General features: G+C 30.8%; 2 protein-coding genes across 2 annotated transcripts; one reads left to right on the top strand and one right to left on the bottom strand.

The window, feature by feature from the left end:
* Window positions 1-2,092: 2,092 nt before the first annotated feature.
* On the top strand, window positions 2,093-4,657 carry LOC137805562 (uncharacterized). Its single transcript, XM_068605507.1, has 6 exons — window positions 2,093-2,107; window positions 2,418-2,532; window positions 2,921-3,157; window positions 3,268-3,374; window positions 3,486-4,041; window positions 4,299-4,657. Exons 1-6 carry the CDS (start codon window positions 2,093-2,095, stop codon window positions 4,655-4,657), a joined length of 1,389 nt encoding a protein of 462 aa, XP_068461608.1.
* Window positions 4,658-9,849: 5,192 nt separating this feature from the next.
* On the bottom strand, window positions 9,850-19,979 carry LOC137807168 (pro-cathepsin H). The gene is made up of 7 exons (XM_068607647.2): window positions 19,512-19,979; window positions 19,297-19,412; window positions 11,566-11,639; window positions 11,216-11,480; window positions 10,977-11,108; window positions 10,638-10,773; window positions 9,850-10,090 (listed from the first exon to the last, which is right to left on the bottom strand). The coding sequence occupies exons 1-7, from the start codon at window positions 19,804-19,806 to the stop codon at window positions 10,053-10,055; spliced, it is 1,056 nt and encodes a 351-aa protein (XP_068463748.1). The 5' UTR covers window positions 19,807-19,979; the 3' UTR covers window positions 9,850-10,052.
* Between the last annotated feature and the right edge of the window lie 5,715 nt (window positions 19,980-25,694).

Here is a 25,694-nt window from a genome sequence, read left to right as displayed (position 1 = left end):
AACCAATTGCACAATCCATTAATCCTGCTATAAAAGTCCTTGCAAAAACATGTTTTAGTTTGTTTTTTCCTTTCAGATTCAAAAGCTATTTTATTTTTTCTGGTCCGAATAATAGTGTAATACATCTTTTGTCATTATTTATTAAATTGATAATAAATAATATTATTTATTTAAATTTTGTATACGGTGGAAACATCAACAACAAAGAGGGTAGCACGTTGCTGACAGAGAGTGGCCGGCGGGAACTTGTCCCGAGACTACAGACACAAAGATTATGCCACGTGTCTCTCAGAAATAGAGATTTAGCCACGTGTCTCAGGAACTCATTCTGGATAAGACCGCAACAACTTCATGGTCACTGATGAAGGAAGGGCCATGATACTACTCTCTCCATGGTTCTGTTATGGCGGCACAATTTGAGTGTCTCATATTTCACCTACTTTCTCCTTTTTTTTTTTCATTTTTGTGCAGTTCTTGAATTTTATAGTTTATATTTTATATATATAGAGATACATTATTTATTAACATTTTCTAATATCATTTTTTAATTAGATAATTTTATCTTTTAATAAATAAAAAAGCAACTTATTAATTCATTTAATAGAATAAATGATTCAATATTTCTTATTTTAAAAAATTTTAAAAAAATTATTATAAAATTGTATATTTTAATATAATAAAAACGATTAAAGATATAAAAAACAAATTTTTGGGTCCAGTGTCCCAAGACCACATATAAATTGTCCCTAAGACCAAAGGACATGGTGAACCCACTACCCTCTTTCTCAAGTTTGTCGATTTGCTTTTGGACTGCACCTGTTACAAAAAAAGGACAATATAATAATAATAATAATTAAAACTTAAGAAATTTAAAAAGCACCAATATAATATATAATTCAATTATAATCATATATAAATAATTTGTTCTATATAAATCCATTTGCATTAGTAGATTTGAAATTGAGAGATGTAACCGCATTATCACGGTGTCAAAGATATTAGAGAAATGTGTATGTGAATTTCAAATTGAAAAGTAAATTAAGTTAAAAAATAATAATACATTATAATTTTTAAAGTAAAACTGAATTTTAACCTGATTTTGAAAAAAATCAAATATACATAATATTTAATATTATTGAAATTTAATTTGAGTATTAAATTTGAATAAATCAAAAGTTTTTTTTCTTATACTTATTTTCTCTTCTACTTAATTTTCTGTTAATTTAAAAGACAGTTAGTTAATTACTGTTTAAGTCGTGCTTATACATGAAATAAATTGAGTATAATTATTATTTCTTTGAAGAAAATGCATAAAGTAAACTAATACAATCATTTAAAACATAATATTGCATCATTTTATATAATATTGTTGATTAGTAGTTTAGTATTTACAAAAAATAAGTAAATAATAAAAATCAAAATAACATTGTTATAATAACTTGTTAGTAACAAAAATCAAAATAAAATGTTATTAGTAATTAAGTTCATTTTAAATAATTTAATAAAATATAATTTTTAAATTTCTTTTATTATAAATCAAGTAAAGATAATGAGCTGATTATTTTTAAATATATTTTTATTTTACACACAATACACAATACACCACACACAAAATCTCAAAATGATTTTTTTTTTACAAATTTAAATGTTGGTTCATATAAACTCAGAAAACAACTTAAACTCAGATTCATATAACAATTTAACTACTTGATTCTAACTACTTATCGGTAACATCGATAAGAGAGACAACAACACCTATAAACAACACTCATATAAAGATAAACAATTATAAATTTAATATAAAAAAAAAACTTGAATACGATATTTATTGAGAAGAACTGAAAGAGTATTCCCTTGTTTTTTTAAAGGAAATTGTTTGGTTTGAAAAAAATTACTTTAAATTGAAATTGTGCAATTACTACAAACATAAATTAAAGTTTAACATCATTTAAGTTTTCATGTGTACTTGTTTTTCTTGTTCTTAAAGAACTCACGAACCCAAAGAATAAAAAACATGAGAAAAATAAAAAGTTACTTAAAAATCCAACTTAATTTATTCAAATTGTTATACTTGTTTACTAATCTTTCAACTATGACTTATTTTGAGGTAAAAATTTGAAGAATTGATGTTAGAATCTTATAAATAAATGAGATAAAAATTTAAAACAAAAAAAGTTCAGAGAGATAATAAAATTTTAGAAATAAAACTGAATAGTTAAAATTTTAGAATATATAAATATATTAAACATATTTTAGATTTTGAATATATATTTTTCAAAGAAAACATCTTTATTAAACTTAAAAAACAAGATATCACAATTATAATATAATAACGTTCGTGTTAGGAATGGTTGGAATTTTGGCCAAATTGTCAACAACTCGTGTGTTAAGCATATCAATATCTTATCATTGTGTAGTTATACTTAAAGAGTTGGGGTCCAGAACCTTTTAGGTGTTTGGATGTGTGGCAAAGAGATAGCAGGTTTAAGGAGTTTGTGAGTTTGAGTTGGTCTTCATATAAGGTCGTAGGAGGTAAGATATATATTTTCAAAGAAAAATTGAAAAGTTAAAAGTAGATTTAAAAATATGGAATAAAGAAGTCTTCGGAGATGTGAATCTTGCTAGTAAGGATTGTTGTTAGCTAAGGTCAGAAAGAGAAGAAAGAAAGGCTCTCCTTAATGAACTTAATAATGTTAAGTTTAAGTAGGAGGCGATTAAGTTTTAGAAAGCAAGGCAAAGATGGTTAAAACAAGGGGATCTTAATTCAAAGTTTTTTCACTCGTCTGTTAAATGGAAAAGGGCAAGGAATCAGTTGCATGGGGGTTTTGTTAACGGTAAATGGTGTGAGGAAAAGGACGTGATCAAGGACAAGGTTTGAGAGTTCTTTGAAGACAGGTTTGTTAGGAATGATGCTTGTCAGGTTTGGTTCATCTGGATAATGCTAGGTTTTGTTCCATTTCGGATTCAGACAATGATTTGCTGATTGGTGATTTTTCTGAAGAAGAGATTAGGGCAACGGTTTGGAGTTGTGACAGCTCAAAGAGTCCTAGCCCTGATGACTTCAACTTTGGTTTCTTAAAATTTTATTGGGATATCATTAAAAAAGATGTGATGGCGGCGGTGAAGGATTTTGTGGTTAATGGTCATTGGCCTAGAGGTACAAACGTTTCGTTTCTTTGTTTAATACCAAAAGTTGAAAACCCCAGTAGCTCGGTGAATTTAGACCCATTTGTTTAGTTGGTTGCCTGTATAAAATCATTTCTAAAGCGCTTTCTCTATGCTTGAAAAAGGTGATTAGTAAAGTTATTGACGTCAGACAGTTGGTTTTTCTTGACGGAATGGGTTTGTTGGATAGTGTGCTAGTAGCTAATGAGGTTTTGGAAGAGTATAAAAGAAAGAGAAAGAGTTGTGTTTTCTTCAAAGTTGACTATGAGAAGGCGTACGACTCGGTTAGTTGTTGGAAGTTTATTTATTATATGCTCTAGAGGTTGGATTTTTGTGAACGGTGGATTCGTTGGATAAAGGGTTGTTTAGAATTAGCGTTTGCTTCAGTTCTTGTGAATGGTAGCCCAACTAAGGAGTTTTTTCCTATGAAGGGTCTCCATAAAGGTGATACGCTAGCTCCGTTTCTCTTTCTTATTGTGGCAGAAGGGTTGGTCGGGGTGTCAAGGATGGCTGAAGAAAAGAATTTGATTGATAGTTTGGAGGTTGGCAGGGATAAAGTGAAGGTTAATATGTTACAGTACGCAGACGATACTTTGTTTTTCTGTGAAGCTAACACCAAAAGCATTTTCAATATTAAGGCGATCTTGCAATGCTTTGAGCTTTCCTCTAGGCTTAGGGTTAATTTTTTGAAAAGTAGAATTGGCAGAACAGGGTTGAGTCAACTTTCGCTTCGGTGTTTTGCAGTTATCCTTAATTGTGACGTGATGGTTTCTCCTTTTGTTTACTTAGTTTTGCCTATTGGTGGGAGCCATAAGCGTGGTGACTTTTGGAATGTGGTGATAGAGAAAGTTCAGGCTAGACTAAGCTGGTGGAAAGGTAAGTGCTTTTCGTTGGCGGGGAGGATCTGTTTGATCATGTCTATTCTTTCTTCTATCCCGTTATTCTTTATGTTCTTATTTAAATTGTCTTTTGGGGTGGTATATAAGTTGGTTAGGATCCAAATGATTTTTCTTTGGGGTGGGGCGCTGAAGGAAGGAAGATCGCTTGTGATTCTTGGAAAAAGGTTTGTAAGCCTCGTGAATTTGGGGAACTTGGTATCATTGATTTAAAGAATTTTAACCTGGCTTTGTTAGGTAAGTGGATCTGGAGGTTGGGTTCGGATAAGGGTGGTCTTTGGAAGGAGATTATTGTTTCTAAATATGGTGGTTGGAGAAGTTTGAGTGAGGAAGGAAAAAGTCGTAGGAGCTTTCTTTGGTGGAAAGACTTAAAAGAGGTGTGGACTTTGGAGGGGTGGGGTAGAAGCTTTGAAGATGGGTTCAAGTGGAAAGTTGGTGATGGAAAGGATATCTATTTCTGGGAGGACAGTTGGCTTGGTTGCGATGCGCTGAAGAGAGTATTTCCGATACTGTTTTCTCTTTGTTCGGCCAAAGATGCAAAGGTAGCAAAGCTTGGGTCTTGGTCCGATGGTGTTTGGGTTTGGCATTTAACCTAAAGTAGACCTTTTTTTTCGATTGGGAGAAACCTGGTGGATCAGTTGTGTCAGGCTTTACATGAGGTTAGGATGGATTTGGGAGAGGCGGATAGGTGGATTTGGAAGGTTGGGGGTATTCAGAAGTTTTCAGTTAACTCTGCATATTCTCTTGTTAGGAGGGATTGTGAGGTGGATTTCTCTCCGATTTTCAGTAAGTTATGGAGTTGTAAAGTCGTGTCTTCTGCATTTTTTATTGCTTGGAGGGTGTTGGAGAATAAGATTGCTACTAGGATCAATTTGGAAAGGCGAGGGGTGTTGGTTAAAAGTTCTTTGTGTTGTCTATGTGGGAATGAGGAAACGTCTTACCGCCATATGTTTTTCGATTGCAGTTTTGCTTGCACGGGTTTGGTGTTTTTGCTTTAAGTGGCTGGAAGTGTCGTTTGTGTCTCACATTGATCCTATGTCAAACTTTTCTCAGTTCAGGATGAGCTTATCTTCAGAGTCGATTAATGACGTGTGGAGCACAATCTGGGATGGGGTGGTGGGTGAAATATGGAATCACAGGAATTCTATCATTTTCAATAGGAGTGTGGTTGATGCGTCAAAAGTGTGTACAATGATGCAAGCAAATGTTTGATCTAGGATTTCTGTAAAATCTCGTTCTGTTTCGTTTCCCTTCTTCAGTTGGTGTTTGGAACTTTTGAAATGTATGAGAACTAGTATGTTGACCCGTGCAACACACGGGAGTTTTTCCAATATTTTATATATAAATATTAATATTAAAATTAATAATTTTATTTATATATATATATAAATTATAAAGTTGATCAAATGAAATTAAATATAGTGCAATAACATAAGTTTACATACTTTTTTTTGTATATTAATGAATTTAATATAACATAACATAAATAAGTAAAAAATAATGAATAAATTTATGTCATAATAAATACATTACAATACAATACAATAATTTGAACAAATACATTATATAAACAATTATCTAATACTATGTTCCCATAAGGTATTTATGGTGAAAATGAAGTCCTCTTCACCAACCTCATGCTATCTTCATGCTGTAAGTTAATCTGCAAAAAAACTCTGAGAAAAATTATTGCAATTAAAAAAATGATTCATTATATTATACCAAGTACAATTATTGCAAAAAACTATCAGTAAATGTGTGTTTCTTCCATAAACATATTGTAGACAAAATGATATTAAATTATGAAGTCACCTTTTATCATATAAATTAAATTAAAATGTAATATAATACAAATAAAACATGATGAAATATAAATAAAATGAAATACTATTTATATAAATAACTAAAGATCTTAAAAACCATACAACAATAATAAATATATATGCATCATCAGGTTTCTAGATAAAAACAACAACCATTAATACTTCAATGACTAATTAATAATAAAGAATATACAAAGAATAAAATGAATATAAGCATTCTATAATATTAACACAAAATATATAAGATAAAAAATATGATTAAAGATTTTTATGACTTTAATATACTGACAATTGTTATGTATTCACATTACAAGAAATGCATGAACAAATAAAATATAAATACTACTAAACAAAAACATATAGTTAATATAATATAAACATAAGGTTTCCAAAAAAGTTCAAGCAGACAAATAAATATGTTTGAGCTTTCTTAAGCACTGGTAACTATTATCCTAAGAGAATAATAAAAGAAATTATCCATGATAGCTTAAACTGTGAGTAGAAGTAAGTAACAAAACCCTGATATGAGAAGAAGGATTTCTCGTATCACATTCAAAGATAATCTTGTCTCCTTCACGAAAAGAATGAAGACAACATAAATTCTTTCACCCTTTGCCAAGTTTAATTCGTTTAGAAGGAAACTTCCCTTTCAACACCTTGCATCACATCCATTAATAGACCATGCAGAGTATTGAATCTCCCTTGTCAAATATATTGTGAAAATGGAGCAGGAAGATCCTACAACAATATCGAAATAATAAGTAAATAGAAATGAAGTATAATATAATACAGGGCATTTTTAAATAAATGAATGGTATACTAACCAGATAACTAAGTTTGATACTTAATCGAGACAACTTTATGGAAAAATGGTCAAAGGGACCAATTCTTGAGGTTCCTTCCCTTCAATTTCGTCCAAATAACGACCAATGCTTAATGTTTAAGGGTTGATTGATGTAGTTTAGGTTTTCTAGTACAGTGCTTTTGTTTATTAGTTTGGTAGCTTTAGTTAAGTTGGTTATTGTATCTTTTGTATAAGAGTTGAACCATTCCTGAGATGGTTCGCATTTATTTATTTAATTATTATTGTTGATAAAAGAAACAATTATAATAACGTATATAACTGAGAAAAAATACTTATTTTTCTGATAATAAATATTTAAAACATTCAATTATTTTAAGATAAAAAAACTACTCCAATTTTACACTTTTTAAGTCCAGAAATTCTTAATAACAATCCGAACGCAAGTATGAAATGAAATCGAAGGTGACATAATCTAAGCTTTTTATTAGTCTTTAATCACTTATGGTAATAAAACATAACTAATTTCAGTAAAAACAATAATCAGATAACTCAATATACATTTTAGAACGACTGGCATTACAAATTTTCTGACACTAAAATTAGGTTTAAAGAAAATATGATACATAAATATTTATTTCACTTACAACTCTTAATATATATATATATATATATATATATATATCACAAATCAACTTAGATAAGATGAATACAAAAACAGTTTATAATTCTTTTGTTATTCATTAACTACGGGACAATTTTTTCCTAAATACAAAATACTTAAAAAAAATAAAACAAAAATACTTTATTTTATTTATTAAATAAAATTTATCCTCATAATATTCATTACCATTTATAATGGTAATCACGTTTGAACTTGTTCTTATCCTCATAATATTATAACCACTTTTGTCACATTAGAAAGTAATTAAAATAATTAATATTATAATAATTTTATGTGTTAATTTTGTTTTATAAACAATAAATAAATAAATATATATATATATATAATAAAATATCGTCTTATTATTTTAGTATTTTATAAGTATATATGAATACTTAGTTTCTACAGAAGTTATACAATCACCTTTTTTAATTTATGTTTATTTTCTTTTTTTCTAAACTATCTTTTATACTGTTCAATCTACATTTAAATTAAAAAAAAATCACTTAAAAATGTTTGATTTAAAATTAAATTAATTTGTATCCATAATGGGGTTTCCTGAGCAAACCCCTAAGCCTTTCTAAGTATTGCCATCAAACACAGTATACACACAGCATAAAAGATAGATTCTTTCTTCAATTTTGGGAAAATGGGTGTTTTGATTTTGTAGAATATCTTTGTACTTCTGATTTTCGACAACAGTCAAGTTCTTCTTCATGTCATGAATATATCCTACAAGCAATACTTCCATTAGGTTAGAGAAATGTTTGTATTCCACATGACATACCCAGACTTATGAGAACACATTTTTGTCTAGAAACCTTCACCTTCAACATTTTAATGTCTGGTTTATGCTGGAGAAGTTGATGAAGCTTTTAGACTTCTCAGTTGTATGAGAAGTTTTAATCTTTTCACTATTTTGGTTTCACCACTTAAATTACATACTTCTCATGTTTATCTTCCATGTGTACCTCCAGTGGCAGGTGTCATGCTTCACAATTCTATATTAAAATTTAGTTTTAGTTTATCATATATTATAATTAATAGCATCACATTTCAATAATTTTCTAAATGTAATAATATAATAAAAATAATTATCGATATTTTTTATTACAGTAAAATAGTATGCCAATAAAAAGTAGTTACCGAAGTATATTTTAATCTTGAATTTTAAGGAAAAGGTAAAAAATGACAAGTGAGACTGGTACCCAATTGTCTAAACAGTCAGTTTTAGACTAACTTTTTCTATTACATCAATTTCTTGAGGCACTTTTCATTTATTTTAAAATAGTTTGTTTTGTAATTTATATTCTACACTTTGAGAAATTTATTCAGAGTGGGAGGTTACCAAGAAATTAACAGGTTGCAGATAAGAATAACTTCCGTTCTTTGTTACACCCTTCCAATAATTTACTTACATCCACAATCCACTTTAATAATATAATAATTATATTAAAAATTTAAATTTAAATTAAAAATAAAATAAATATTATTATTTTAAATTATTGAATTAATGTTTAGTGTTTGGTGGACACCCTTTTTAGATAAGTACTTGAATTTTTCAGTATATAATCAACCGTGCTAGTAATAAAATACATCCATTTAATACCTTAAAAAATTATTATTTTAATTATATTTATTTTAACTTTTAATTAAAAATATTATTATATTATTATATTATTATAATTGGTTTTCAAAGACATTTATTTACTATTTGAATGTCAAAATAAACTTTTCCTGAAGCGAAAGAAAGAGTAGGTAAAGTTTCAGAGAGAAAGTGTCACTGCATTATTATAATAGAGAAATCTTATATTATAAAAAAAACAAATTTTTTAGTTAGAACTACTACATTCGTTATGGATAATAGAGAAATCTTATTATATTATAAAAAACAATTTTTAAAAAAAAATGTATATTCGAGTTTTAATTTATAAACGTATTTGAAATATATGATTTATTTTTAAATTTAATTTTTAAGAATATTTTTGGATTGTACGATATTGTAATTAAAATCTTCTTTTTAATACATGATGTTTACATAAATAATATTCTACAGAACTCATATTTGCTAAATACAATTTTTGTGTAATTTTTACAAACGTGTACAGATGATAAACGATTTTTTTTAAATTAAATCGTATTTAGTATATAAATTCTAAGATTAAAAAAATTTGTCCATTTACAAAAGTTTAACTTTAAATTGCACTAATTTAAGAAAGAAATCAAATAACAAGATTTAAAAATATTAATCATTATTTTTCTCATTGATTGATTCAGATCTAATCTCAACACTTGTAATGGTTTTATTCTTTTATATATAGCTGTGTTGATCCTGTCATCATGACATGCCACATAAAATTTGGTGTGGTTTGTCATAATCTAGTGACCTCATAACTCAGCTCATTCTCAGCAGTGGTGATCCATATAATGGATTAGAAATACGTTTTGGGTTGAAACAAGATGGAGAAACAAAACAGATGATAAGTTGGTGAACCAAGATTTCACACAATAAGATTTTGTTATGTGATTCAGCTCAATGAGAATGGAAATCCAAATCCAAACTTATTTTACAAATGAAGATCAACATATCCTACACATTATCATCACAGTCCAAAGAAGCACATTCACCTTGATGGAAAATAGGAAGCATGAGGTGAAAGTGCAGTTACACAGGCTGGGCAACGCATTTTTCCACTTACAATTTAAGCCACAACAGGATACGATGCACAAGTTGCAACACCTGAAATGAAATCAAAGAGGTTATAAAAACTAACAGTGAAAAATGACTGATCTCAGATATTATACCCTCAATATCAACAACTCTAGGAATGTGAAATTTTCTCCGAGTCATAAAAGGGTTTGAAATTTTTATAGTTGCTCTCCATATCACATCTAAAAGCCTTTGTCACATTTCCCCAATCACTTAGAAAAGGACTTTGCGGGTCACTTCTGTTTAAAAACTTAGAAAAAATGTTGGTTGTCTATGTCTGATCTGATTCATTAACTCGGGATTTAACAGAAAGAACAATCTCAGATATATAGAAAACAGATGAAGAGAAAATATGTGTAAGAGTGAGAATAGTACTTCAGAAAATGTACTGTTCTATTACAATAGATAAGGTTTGATAAAGTAAAAACTCATTGTGCAAAAAATGACACTATATTTTCTGATTGAGAAAAAGTTTGCTACTCCTAGTTTAATTATTGTAAGACTAGTGTCCTTCAAACTTGTGAAATGCATGAATTTTAAACTATTCTTTAAGAACTTGGTTCCGGTGGATCCTTACCGCACATATTCTTTCCAAACTCCATCTTGAAGTAGCCATTGTCACCCCAGCTGCTTCCCCACGAGTTTTTAATTATCCAATATGGAACCCCATCCTCAACTCCATACCCAACAGCAAGAACGGCATGATTTACATCCTGCCACCAAAATTCATATTTTATTAATGTCCAATGAATGGCTGTTTTAGTTATAAACAAGTGTCACAGCAGATGCCAACAGTTATAAACATGCATCAGAACAAACAACTATGCATTGAACTTGTATCTAAACATTTTGTTCTTAAAATTGCATTACACATTAGATTTGAAAGGATGAGGTATACTCTTTGCATAACACTCACCATTGGCGTGCTGCCACAACTGTTGCTAGTGTAAACTCCTTTATTGTAGAATCGAAAGTCGTCCACCACCTCAAATGCCACACTAACTGGCCGAGCGAAAGCAACTGCATGTTTCAATTCATCCTCAGCACCCTACATCCCAGACAAAACTAAAATCAGTTAAATATAGCACGTAAAAGTAGTTGAAGTAGGAATTATCCACACACATCAAGCAGAAACCTATCTATCAGTTTAATTACCAAAGTGATATTAACAGAGTCAATGACTCGAACAGCAACGTTTTCAGCTGAAAATTTACAGACACCATCTTCTGCGGTGTAGGGATATGCTTCCTCGGTGTCAAGGCCACCATTGTATTTAATATATTCAAATGCTTGAGACGGCAACCCACCTCCACAGCCAAAGTTGTTGAAAGCGCCGGCACAATCCACTAGCTGCTGCTCAGAGAGACTGATATTCTTCCCAAAGGCCTGTGCGTAAGCTGCCTCCAAGGAACCAGTTGTGCTGCATATTACAAGTTTTGCGGTTACAAGAGTGATAAATTAGAATATTTAACTCATTCCAAACAGTTTTTGGCTCACAATGCAACCTGAATGTCCAGCAAGATCCGCAGTGACCTTGATCTTTAACTTGGCTGACTATACCTTCTTTTCTCCAGTCTTTCTGCATGCACACATAGGATCTTCGGAATCAGACGCAAATATTTTTCAAGAAAAAAGCAAATCAAGGACATTGACCAAGTTGCAGTCAGATCGGGAAAATGTAAACTAGACTCGAAGTATCTAATACTATATTAATAGTTTCTTTTAACTCATGCTATGCAACACACGTGAAAAATAACATAAAAGTAAAAAAAAAAAAAATGGAAAAACAAACAAATATTGACGACTATACTAATGGCAAAAAAAATTAAAAACAAACTTTCAAGAATAAATTAATTAACTACATTAGGAGTTTAATAGAAAAAACAAAATCAAACAAAAAAACATTTTCTTCCCAATCACAAGGAAGAGAAATGATTGAATACCAATAAAATAATTATGTAAGAAAAATACCCCCATGAATTTGTGTTCGAAGAGGATATTTATATCACTCAATCTGAAACATGTATAGTTCTAGGTAAAGATGAAAAAATGTGAATCTCTATATGGATTGAAACAAGCACCAAAACAATGGTATGAAAAACTTGATAATGCTTTACTTTGTGAATGTTTTTCTACCAATGATGTTGATAAATATATGTATTTTCGATCTAAAAATAGTGAATACGTCATTATATATTTATATGTGGATGACATGCTAATTTTTGGTACATGCGATGATATTGTTTTTAAAATAAAACTTTTTCTTGGAACTAAGTTTGAGATGAAAGACATGGGTGAAACAAGTGTGATTCTAAGAATTAAAATCATAAGGGAGATAGTGTATTACTATCCCAAGAACAATACTGAGAAAATTCTTAAGAAGTTTGGTTACTATATATGACTTTATATCAGTGAGTACCCCTTATGATTTAACTCTAGATTAAAGAAGAAGAAAGGATAATTTATTTCTCAAACTCAATATAGTGAACCTTGTGGCCAATATGAGTAAATGGGTGGTAGACTCTAGGCTACCAAATACATTTATGCAAACATAAACGTGTTTACCTCCTACACAAGTGCGGGGATGGAGAAGAACAACTTTATCTTGGTGATTCCAGGAAAACTCTTGTCTTAAAAAGAGGAAAGGTTCTTCTAAAACTCACATAACGTAAAACTCTGCCTTTAAGTGATGTGCTACATGGGCCATCGATTAGAGTGAATTTAATTTTTGTAGCATTGCTAGGCATATGATTAGGGTTAAAGTGTCATTTGAATTTGACAAGATTGTTATGACAAAAAATAATATTTTTGTGGAGAAGGGATATTGTGATCAAGGTCTTTTTGTATTAAACATTTATGAAATTATTAATGAAACTGGATCTTTTGATTATATTGTTGATTCGTATGATGTGTGGCATACTAGATTAGGACATGTGAATGCATCACAAACAAAGTAATAAACGTGATATATGTGTAGAATCTAAAATAACGAAGAAAACATGTCATTCTTTTGAACGTCAAACTAAACTTCTTGGTTTAATTCATACTGATTCCGTTGATTTAAAACAGACCATGTCCAAAGGTGGTAAAAATTATTTTGTAACATTTATAGATGATTTTTTTTATACACCAAAGTGTATTTAATTAAACATAAAGATGAAGCTTTTGATATGTTATTAATTTATAAGGCGGAAGTACAAAATCAATTGAATAAGAAAATTAAAAGAATTATGTCAGATAAAGGTGGTAAATATGTTTTGTTTAATGATTTTTGTGTTAAAGAAGACATTATTCATGAAGTAACCCCACCATATTCACTTGAATCTAATGGAGTAGTTGAAAGGAAAAATAAAACTCTAAAAGAAATTATGAATGTCAAACTTATTAGTTCTAATGCTCCTAATAACCTTTTGGGTGAATATATGCTTACCGTATATTTTTTGCAAAATAGGATACCACATAAGAAAACTGGTAAAACACCATATGAGTGTTGGAAAGGTTATCAACCTAATCTGAAATACCTAAGAGTGTGGGGGTGCTTAGCTAAAGTGATGTTAGTTGGTCCTAAGAAAAAGAAAATAGGTTCTAAAACATCTAACTATATGTTCTTAGGCTATGCAAAACATAATGTTGCCTATAGGTTCTTATTCTTAATAGTGATATAATTGAGCGTAACACTACAGTAGAGATGAAAAATATTGAATTCTTAGAACATATCTTTTCTTTAAAGAGTAGTGGTACATCTAAACAACATATAGATAGTGTTAGTGATGACATAAGCAAGGATGTTAGGAGAAGTAAAAGACAAAGAAATGAAACCTCGTTTGGAGATGATTTTTACACTTATCTAGTTGAAAATGATCCAATAAGTTTTTCAGAAGTTACTAGTGTTCTTGATGCTAAATTTTGGGATAAGGCCATTAGAATTGAGATTGATTCAATTAACAAAAACAATACTTGGACCTTAGTAGATATGCCTAAAGGAGCCAAACTCATTGGTTGTAAGTGGATCTTTAAGAACAAGTATCATCATGGTGGATCCAAAGAGAAATATAAGGAAAGATTAGTAGCGAAAGATTTTACTCAAAAACCTAACATAGATTACTTTTATACATTTGCCTTACTTACTAGGATTTCCTCTATCCGAGTGTTGCAAGCCCTAACATATATCCATAAGCAAGTCATTCACCAAATGGATGTTAAAATAACTTTTTTAAATGGTGAACTAGAAGAAGAAATTTATATGACTAAACCTGAAGAAAAAGTGTGCAAATTTTTAAGATCTTTGTATGGATTGAAACAAGAACCAAAATAATGGCATGGAAAATTTGATAATGTTTTACTTTGTGAAGGTTTTTCTACCAATGATATTGATAAATGTGTGTATTCTAGATCTAAAAATGGTGAATATGTCATTATATATTTATATGTGGATGACATGCTAATCTTTTGTACATGTGATAATATTATTTTTAAAACAAAACTTTTTCTTGGATCTAAGTTTGAGATGAAAGACATGGGTGAAACAAGTGTGTTTCTAGGAATTAAAATTATAAGGAAAGGTGATAGTATATTACTATGCCAAGAACAATACACTGAAAAACTTCTTAAGAAGTTTGACTACTATGACCTTAAGTTAGTGAACACCCCTTATGATGCTAACTCTAAATTAAAGAAGATAAGTGGGAGCTTATTGCATTTAATGAACTTTTCTAGACCAGATATTACTTATGCAATAGGTAGACTGAGTAGGAACACTCAATGTCCTAGTCAAAATCATTAAGGTGTGCTTGCGAGACTCATGAAATACTAAAGAGGTACAATGGATTATGCCATTGAATATAGTAAATTTCTCATTGTGCTAGAAGGGTACAATCAATGTTGTCAAACTCATAACTCGTTCGACGATCGAGAAGGAGATAAAAGATCATAAATCGAGGATTGTAACTCGACTCTTAATAGTTACTCACATATGCAAATAATATTCAATACATAACACAAGTGGAAACATGTTCATAAATAATAAATTGTTCATACGAGAAAACAACTAAGTTCACAAATATTTAATACAATTAAACTATTCAAGGAAATCATTCATATTAATTGAAGGATAATCATCACCCTCTTCTACAATATCTTCATTTTCATTAATGTTATCTATGTCATGACCTTCATCATCCTCCACATCATGAAGTTGGAGGAACCTCCAAATCATCCATAAGTTCAACTTCTCCAACTTCAACCAAATCATCCATAGGTTCAATATCATTTGCATCATTATCTTCCATAGTCCATTCATCATGAAAGGCAAGATCATCAATGTTGTAGTCTTTTGTTTTCCTAACATCCTTCTTCTTCATCAATCTTGAATTAGTCATCACAAAGACTACATCATTCATGGTCTTCTGGTGTAAATAATTTCTTTTTTTGGTGTGGACCTAACTAATTATAAAATTAATTATAACATCATATTAGCCTCTAATTATAAAATGAGCTCATAAATTTAAATGATTATCCTTTCAAACACACTCCAATTGTGCGCACAACCAAATGAACTACAAGTCAAACCAATGTTGTCAAGATTGCAAGTTAGATCGATGACCTTTTGATCTTGTGATCTTTTTAGAAGAAAACGGGTTGGTTATGATGTGGGATCAGATTCTCTCCAGATCAGAGCGATTCGGCGATCCAAGGGTTGGACCGGACGATCCTTGAGCCTCCACAATCCATGACGTGACCCAAAAAAAATCCCTAAACCCAATAAAACCTAGAAACCCTAATTTGAATACCCAAAAACCCTAATATGAGAACCTAACCATAATTTGAATAACATGTGCCTTTGTTGTGTCATTTCATCGTCGTTCGTGCTAGCCGTTTCGTCACCGCCACCAGCACTACGTGTCGTCGCCGCTAGCACTGCGTTTCCCCTTTACCTTGCCTCCACGACTACGCACCACCGCCGCACTGCCTCTGCCATTACACACAACCGCCACACCACCTTCGCCACTGCTCGAGCGATTCACTCCGCTCCACCACTGCTCACGCATGCTGCTCGTGCTCCGCTCAGCCACTGCTCCACTTCATTTGGGTGATAATTGCGCGGAAAGTGGAAGAATTGATCTTGTGTGGAAGCATTGTGTGTTTGTTGATGGAAAAACAAGGTACTTAAGATGTAAATATTGTGAGAAAGTATTGCCATAAGGGGTATACAGATTAAAACACCATTTAGTAGGGACTTCAAAGGACGTGGGAGCATGTATATCAGTGCTGGAAGATGTTAAGAAATCAATGTTGAATACTGTTGTTACTCCGCAGTAAAATTTGTTAAGGAAATCGATCTCTAGAGAAGAGAGTAGTGTGGGACACACTATGGGTTATTCAGAAAGTGCTAGAAAAAATACCAAATGAAGAAGAGATTGAGGACTCATCAACTATTTTCAAAAGAGGGGGAACTCAAAGTACTATTATTGTCATTTTCAAGAAAAGTGATAAAGAGGATGCATGTCAAAGAGATTGCTCAATTTTTCTACAATAGTGTTATTCCTTTTAATGTAGTAAAGAGTGAGGAATTTAAGAGGATGGTTAAATTAATTGGTAGTCATGGTCCCGAATTAAAACTACAATCATATCATGAAACAAGAGTGAAATATTTTGAAGCAAGAGGTTGAGAAGACAAATCTGATTCTAGAACAGCATAAAGTTTTTTGGAAAAAATTATATGTACAATAATGACAGATGGATTGACCGATAGGAAGAGGAGGACTATACTTATTTTTTTGGTAAATTGTCAAAGGGGAACTGTCTTTTTTAAGTCTATTGATGCATCTAATATATGCAAGACAACTGAAAAAACTGTCTTGGGACTGGTTCATATAGCTTGCTATATTAGTTTTGACACATTATATCTTATATGAACCCAATATTTTCTTTCTTTTTTCCTTTTATTTTCTATCTTTTGCAATATGTGGGGATTGTTGTAAATTTGTGAGTATTGCCAACGATATTGTTGAAAATGAAAACAGAGATCGTGGACCTTGAAGAGGTTAGCGCCTTTTTTTGTTTGTGGATTTTTCATTTCGCTTCTTCTTGAACTCCTGATCTATCGAAAGAGATCTTGGAACACTGAAGAATGTTGCGGAAGGTTACAAAACGTTGTAGAAGTCTCGGTCTCACTAGCAATGGACTTTCTCCATAAGTCTAAGATGGTTGACTCTTCTTTTCCCATAGGTACTTCTCCTTCTCCAGCGGTTTGTTCCAATTCCGACAGCCAAATCCATGGAGCGGTGCCACTGAAATAAGGTTCTGAAGTTGCGGCAATTTTGACTTTTCTCCCTCTATAAAGATTCTTACACAACTTCAAATTAGACTCACGGCTACTCCTCCCTTCCTCTCCTTTCTCTTTTCCCTTTATAATATTTTCAGTATACTAGGTTCTTATTCTTTTAATAGTTTCTTGTTAGTTTTAATATTTTCGATATTATTTGAGAAGCTCTTGTATGTTGTGAGACTTCTACAATACATCACGTATAAGTCATTACTGACAATAATCATCACGTCTCAGAATAAACTTTATTCATGTTTTTATCAGCTTGAATAAACAACAAAAAATAAATAAATAAAGAATCAAGAAAAGAACATTTTCTTTCCAATCATACACAAAGAAGAGGAATGATTCAATAATTATGTAAAAGAAATCCCTGATAATCACACACCATAAATATAACGTAAATTTCTTTATAAATTAAATTTAACTTTTATATACTTTAATGGCATTATCTCTCTCCTAATTTCTCTAACTGTTTTTTTTTAATTTGTATATAAACTAATTTGTTCATGAAAAAGTTAAAAAAAATTATTGTTATTCATTTTCTATATAACTTTACCATTGGTTTAAACATGTTCTAAACTCTTACTTTTAATTGATATATAAATTAATTTTAACTTATATTTTATTTTCTTATTCAATAACTTTATTAAAATCTTATCTCAGAAAAACATTATCTAGTTTTTTTATTTGCTATATTTATTTCTTTTACTAATGTCGGATACTTTTCTTTCAAAAGTACTTAAAGTTAAAAGAAGTATAAACATAAGTTTAATTTCTTTTATAAATTAAATATTATTTTTTATACAATTTAATTAATGGTTTTTGAAGTTAAATAAAATGTTTTCACAAGTTAATTTATAAATAAACTTATAAAAAATAATTTATTTTAATATTTTTATTTACTTGTCTTATAAATACTTTAAAAAAAAGTTTACACAAATGTACCAATTACCATGAATAAATTTATCCAAAGATTAAGAGTGAAGTGAAATTTTAAATAATGAAAGTGGTAGGTTAATCATACTTTTTTTTCCTTATCAGAATGATGGTAGTTTGTTTTAATCTCATATTAATTGATATAATAAAGTATTGAATTTTTAATATATTTTAAAAAATACATTACTATTTATATTTGTAACAAAGAAAATGATTTATTTATTTAGAATAATGATTGTTGTAAAAAAGTTTGAAATAAATGAAATATTTAATATTAATATAATTAACGTGAATATTCCTTAAAAAACAATTAATGTAAATAACAGGAACCTTTTAGTTGTTTACGGAATAAACTTGTGTATAAATCTTGGTGAAAGGGTGTCACTTGTTACTTTTTATGGAAGAAAGTAGAAAGTTTGAAATTTGAAAAAAAAAAGTAATGTGTGAGATTTTTAATGTAAATGTAAAATGAAATTTGTTAAAATTTAAATAACATAATATAACTTATTATGTTGTTTTTATTATATATTTCGTTAAATCATTTCACAATTAAAGTTATATAATAGATTATGAGATTATATAATTAATTATCTGATTAATTTGTATCTTTTAATATAATAATAATACATAAATAATAAAATATCAAATAAAAAATATTTTTCTTATCTCTTATAATTTTTTAAATAACTCTTAGTTTTACGAACATATTATCAATTTTCTCTTCTTTTATTTCCCACTTCTTTCTCTTTTCCTAATTTTTCATCATACCCTCCGATTCCAAATAAAACATCAATCAAGGCAACAAATTCTTAGGTTAAACTATGCCACATTCTCCTCTGTACACAGTCTCTGTGTACGCAGATGCTCGCATGATTTAGTAGGCACTATATTAATTTCATATGATGATTAACTCGTTAATTAATTTCACGAAATGAAGTTAAAAATCAGCAACAGTTACAGTTGGCGAAACTACCTCTTCAGGAGGAGCAGCATCCGTAAGCCTGTGGTTGCCTTTGAGTGTGGCGGAGCAGTTCTGAGCAGCGCCGAGTCTGTGTCTAGTGAACTCCTCCCAAGTCCAGTCAGCAAAATCTGCGAGTTCAGAATTTACAATCTCGCTTCAAGTTGTAATCGAGGAGAGAAAAGGAGGAAAGAGAAGAGAGTGAAATAGTGAATCAGTTAGCAACATACGATTTACGCCGAGCGTATAAGTGAGAGGCCTCTTGTTGGTGGATCTGATGAGTCGGATATTATCGGAGAAGATCTGAAACCGGTGCCGGATCTCGTCGGCGGAGTGGTAGTTCTTGCCGTGGCGTCGAGCGAAGCGCGCGAAGGAGAGAGCGTTGCGGCTCTGTCCGATTACGTCGAGCACGCGCGAGTTCAAGTCCGACGCCAGCCGGATAATGTTTGACTCGTCGAAGGTGGAGCCTGCGACGGCGATGACAACGGCGCAGAACGCGAAAACCAGTAGCAACAACCGCGCCATCTCTGAGTATGGTTTTTTTTTTCTTTTTTTGCTGTCGCTATTGGCTGGTTTTAAAGAAATGAGGGATTGGCTGTTTGGCGAAATGACCAAGATGTCCCTCCGCTTACTTTACATCCTTCCCTATCTCACATATTTTTCGCGTGAGATATTTTAATTGTACTCGAGATCAATGCGTAATTATTAAAAAGGATTCACTAATATTTAATGGTGAAGAAGAGTGGAGTTTGATTGTGTAAACTAAGGAGAAATGTAAAGAAATTGTGAGGAGATATGTGCTCAAATTTTCTCTCACAATCTATGTGTTAATTCAATAAATAATATATTAAAATATAGTAAGTGTGAGGACAACTGATCCACCAGGTAGTGTATAACTTAAATTATATGATTCAATATATTATTTAATGTATAGTTTATATTACATGTATAAAACAAATTTTATAAAATGTATGAAAAATGTAACATAATGATTTTATAAATCGAATACTAAAGCCTAAATTTAAGTAAAGAGAGACTCTTGTTAATATCTAAGTAGTAAAGATTCACTGTGAAATAAGTATATGTAAGTATATGTGAGTGAAGAAAAATATTTACTTTTTTTCATTCACATTTACTTACACTTTTCTTAAGTTTCCCACCAAATTTATACTTATGGAAAATGTTATACTATGAGTTATAAAAATGTACTCATTTTGTATGTAAATGCTTGTTCCTATGAAAAATGAAATCACTTTTTTTTTTAAACATGGAGGGTTTTTAACATGTGACTTGCTCACTTCATATATTCATCTATAAATATTAAGTATTTATGAACAAAAATTTGTGTTAGGTGATAGTTAGATTTTTTTATAATATATAGATTTATAACACTAATTATAAATTATCTTAAAAATCATTGTCTACATAATAATTACGTTCATAATTACAATTAAAATCATAACTCATTCAGAAACCAAACAAAGGTAATATACTTTAAGCGATTCAATCTAACATATTGTTTATACACCACAACATGTGAATTACACTATTATATTATTAAGATAAATGTATCCATCAATAACAACTTAAACGAAACATCATGAATAAGATGTCAAAATCCTTAGTCACATTTCCAATGTACAACATACACATGTATGTATATATATATGTATATATATATATGTATATATATATATGTATATATATATATGTATATATATATATGTATATATATATGTATATATATATATGTATATATATATATATGTATATATATATATATTTCAAATATAAATAATTAATCCATCAATTTATATACAACATACTCGACAATAATTAATATTATAACACATGCATAACAACAATATATATGCATTTTCACTGTATTACATCACTTAAGTGAGTTCTTCTCACTTGCGCAATCTCACATCTCATATTAGGAATAAGTCATCTTCTTTAAGTGATCACTCATAGCTACAACGAGATACAACCAGAGAGTAGAGTTTAAGGTTGTACTCTCCTCACTATAACACTTAACTCACCACTTTAGTGTCCATCATTTGAAAGTCATGTTAATGTTTGAGCAATGTACACATGGTGTCATACTTCTAATATATTATAAAGTTTTTCCATGTGTTTCACAAGTGCTTAAGTGATAGAACATTTCATGAACACCTAAAAAAGGTTGCATGGTTCTCCAAGCATTTAAAACCCATGCATATCGCCAAATTTCTCGCTTAAGCATTCAACACAATTCTTGAGAATCATGCAAATTGCTTGAGCGTTCAACTTAATACTTGATTGATATGCTCCTAGAGGAAAGAGAGTTGTGACTGCCTCTTCCTCGCTCAGACTACAAGCTACAACTTGAGTGATACGCTCTATCGTTTGAGCACTCACAATGTCGCTTTAGTGATGATAAGTAGTGATTGTAATGATTACACACCACACGAGTCTCACTTACGTGACAACATGTCATTCGAAAATATTCAAACTTAAAGCACCCCAAAATAGAAAACACAAAGAGATTTCCAATATGACTTTATTGATATACTCCATTGTTTGAGCACTCACAATGTCACTCGAGCAATGATAATTAGTGGGTGTAATTATTACACACACATTGGGTCTTACTTAAACGATAATAATGTATTCATTCAACTTGACAACAATCCAAAATAGAAAACACAAATGTATTTCCAACTTTTTACAATTTAAAAACATGTTTCCAAATTGTTTCATACATTAACACATCATTATCTTGTCTCACTTACAATACCAATCTTAGTTGTTGTTTACTCCTATTCCAACTTATAGGTATAAATATGTATATATTCAAATGTATGTCGAATAATATTTAGTTGTATAGTAAATTTTATATATTTCTATTTTAAAAATATTAAATGTGTTTATTTTATAAATTACTAAAAAATTAATATAAATATATCTTTTCTCTTTAAAATAGCTATCAACAAACAATCATACTAATGTTTAAACTTAAATATAATTTTCTTCCTACACTTCCATAGTTCTTTTGTCACCCATGGACAAGCGAAAAGACAATTTAATCCTAAAAACTACATTTCAAACTGTAAAATCTGAAAAGTATTTATAAATTCAAAAATAGCTTATAAATTCTATAATTCGTAATATATTTTTTAAGAAACATATTTTAAATTATAGAATCTAGAAAATACCTTCCAAATTCTATATAATTGCGTTGTAAGATGGGATATTGCTCTTGAGAAGAGAAAAATGGAAAGGAACTTTCAAAAGAGAAAGACTGGTCGTGGCGAGGAAGAAGAAGATGTTGGGAGGAAGAAGAAGATGTGCGGCTATGAGGAAGATAGGTGTGAGATTACTTTAATTTTTTCCATTAAAGGTATAATGGTCATTTAGTTGAATCTATCAAGGTGCAGGGAAGAAGTATGGAGTTGCATGAAGAATTGGCCTGAACTGATTGGTTTAACATAATTTTAATCTGCTTTTTGTAAATTTGGGCCGAAGTTTTGTTTTTAGGTTGCTTTTGTCTTTCAAATATATTTTTGTATCTTTGGGTCATAAGTATGCACCCTATCCATTTTAAACTTATGATATTAATGTTATTACACAATGTTTAAATAAATTCATTATTATTAAATATATATATATATATATATATATATTTAGTATAAAATATACTTATGTAAGGTTCTTGACCTTCTTAGGAATCACCTTGAGTTGGACATTATAGAGGCACTTTTCTTAGAGTTGGATCATTGTTCTAAGACAAGAACTCACCAAAAACTAGTACCAAATCCCAAACTCATTTGGATGAACCAATTGTAGTCAAATTGAACCGAACAAATGAGCAAGAAAAGCAAAGGAACAAGATGAATGGACAGAAATATAAAACTGCCGAACCAAAAACTCATAAAAACAGCAAGAACATCTAACCAAAACTCAAGAACACAAGCTAACACAAACAATAGAAAGAGGAGAAAGGAAGGAGAGAAGAAATGCTCATGAAGATGGAAGGAGGATGGATGATCTCGCCACTAGAAGTTTGGAATGCTCCTAGATGAGAGTGATGCCGCCACTTGAGGACTCCATTGATCCATCAAGATAAGACTAGAGAAGAAGGCTCAAAGCTCTCCAAAGTTCACTCAAAATTTGAGTAGAGTTTTCTTAGATTAATTCCAATCTGAATTTTACAAAGGAAGCACCTCTATTTATAGCCTAAGGTGCTGAAAAATAGGTGGGAAATTTCAAATAAACTCATTTGAAATTCCCACAAAAAACAAGTCACATGGGAGGTGTGACCTTTTTCTACTATGACACCTCCCAAAAACTACACCTACACCACTCTCCTAAGTCACATGGGTAATGTGACTTTATTTTACATTTTCACCCTCCTTTATTTAATAACCACACCTCCTAAAACTATACAAGAGTATTTCAAAGCTTGGCCTTGCCCCTCATGGGATGGACTTGGGCTCTTTGGGCTTTGGCCTTCTTGGGCTTGGGCTTGGGCTTGGGCTTTGGGCTTGGGCCTCATCTATATTTTATGTCTTCTTTTAATTTTGAGAAGACTAGAAGGAAGAACTTCAAATGTGAGGGTGGATGTCCTCTTCCTCCATTAATAAAAGCCTCCTTTATTTGATTCTCATCATACTCCTCGAGTTGGAGAGAATTCGTCCACGAATTCTGAATCCCTGCATATATCAAAGTCAGTTTAGTTTTACAATTAAAAGTGGAAGAAAAATGTAAACATGACTTAGCATTTGTAAATAATGGGATTTCAGAAAAGGAGGTTCTATAAATCGACCAAGTTGGAAAAATTTGTTTGGGAATGATGTGATGTTTTGGAAAAAGACCTCTTAAATGGTGACAACCATTAGGAGGTATGAACAAATTATCCCTAACAGTTTTTAACCAAGATGGTGGTGAAATAGGAACCTTGGGTAAGGAAAAAGATAAGGAAGGAAAACACCTTGGAGGTGAAAGGATTAGATCCATGTCAACTTGGCCTTCTTTGTCTTTTTCTTTTTTACTTGTGGTAGGTGGGTGAGGTAGGTCTTGTTTTACCTTTTTCATCATTAAGATTTGCTTTTGTGGACAATGAAGAGCTATGTGCCCAAAACCTAAACATTTAAAACATTTGATATTTGAAGGTTGGGTAGGTGACTTAGGATTAGAAGGATTTGTAGTAGAAACTTTCTTTGGAAACATGGTTTGTTTGGAAAAATTGGAAGGACAATTTTGAGTAGACATTTTGTTGGCATCCTTCCTAGAAGAGTTGTAGAAATTATAATCATGAGTATTTTTGAAAGTTGTTTTCAAAAGATAGGATTCTACCTTGATGGCTTGGCGAAACACTTTCTTTAAAGAAGAGTACTCATTTAATTCTACAATTTCTCTAATATCTCTTCTCAAACCACGTACAAACCATTTTAGCTTTGACTCTTCATTAGCATGCATATTCATTTTAGTCAAAGTTGTTTCAAAATCTTTAATGTATTCTTCTACCATCCTATGTCCTTGAGGAAGCCTTTGGAACTTCAACAAGTGTTCCTTCCTAGAAGGAGGAACAAACCTCGCGCGCATACACTCTTTCAAAGCATTCCAAGAAACCACGGGAGGTTTCTTGCGATATATAATGTCCATTACAATTTTATGCCACCATTCTTTGGCATAGCCCAAAAAGGATGAAGAAACTATCCTAAGTTTATCGTCATCTTGGACCCTATACACATGAAAATAATGGTCAACCTTAGTCTCCCAATCTAAATACACATTAGCATCACTATCACCATTAAAACTAGGGACTTTTTTACAAGCAATGTTGAACACTTGGTGATATCTTTGGTCACGGTTATAGCTCTCTTCATGAGAATGATGGTGATGCCTCCTTCTTCTATGTTCTTCTTCACCAAGGACTGAAGCTTTGGAAGGAGAATGCTGTTTGTAAGATGCACCACTTGAATAGACAGCCATTTTGCAAATAAAAAACAGCAAACACACAAAAACAGCAAACAAGTTAAGAAACAAAATTAGCAAAAACAGTGAGCTTGGCAATGAAATTGCCGAAGTGAATGGAGGCAGAAAAAAGAGGTCACTCTCAAAGAAATAATGTCCTTGCACCAATCTGATCTTGAGGCCTTGGAATCCTCAAATGAAAGATGTCAAAGCAAGCACACCAATCTCAAAAGCAACCACCACAAAACCAATGAAACAATAAAGACAAACAAGAAAAGGTATAAGCAAGGAAAGGGAATTGCAAAAGGAAAACTATATGTAAGACAAACTCAAAAAGTAAGAATGAAAGACAAGCAAGAAAATAAAGAACTCAATGAGAAAGTAGGCACACAAAAGAATACTTAAGGAAAAGCACTAGAGTAGATGAAGAAAACAAAAAAATTAGCTACTGGAAT

Source organism: Phaseolus vulgaris, chromosome 3, assembly GCF_051622355.1.
Source record: "Phaseolus vulgaris cultivar YP4 chromosome 3, ASM5162235v1, whole genome shotgun sequence".
Taxonomy (NCBI): Eukaryota; Viridiplantae; Streptophyta; class Magnoliopsida; order Fabales; family Fabaceae; genus Phaseolus; species Phaseolus vulgaris.
The sequence above is the reverse complement of the archived record's forward strand: the minus strand, read 5'-3'. Positions and strand labels throughout refer to the sequence as shown.

Excerpts from the sequence above, each read along its gene's own strand:
- LOC137805562 (XM_068605507.1), top strand. Across the intron at positions 2,533-2,920 it reads TTCATATAAGGTCGTAGGAG|GTTTGGTTCATCTGGATAAT; the intron begins GTAAGATATATA and ends GATGCTTGTCAG. Across the intron at positions 3,375-3,485 it reads GTGTGCTAGTAGCTAATGAG|AGGTTGGATTTTTGTGAACG; the intron begins GTTTTGGAAGAG and ends TATATGCTCTAG.
- LOC137807168 (XM_068607647.2), bottom strand. The coding sequence starts at position 19,806 with ATGGCGCGGTTGTTGCTACTGGTTTTCGCGTTCTGCGCCGTTGTCATC. Across the intron at positions 11,109-11,215 it reads ACTCTGTTAATATCACTTTG|GGTGCTGAGGATGAATTGAA; the intron begins GTAATTAAACTG and ends TCTGGGATGTAG. Across the intron at positions 10,091-10,637 it reads GTTTGGAAAGAATATGTGCG|GTGTTGCAACTTGTGCATCG; the intron begins GTAAGGATCCAC and ends ATTTCATTTCAG.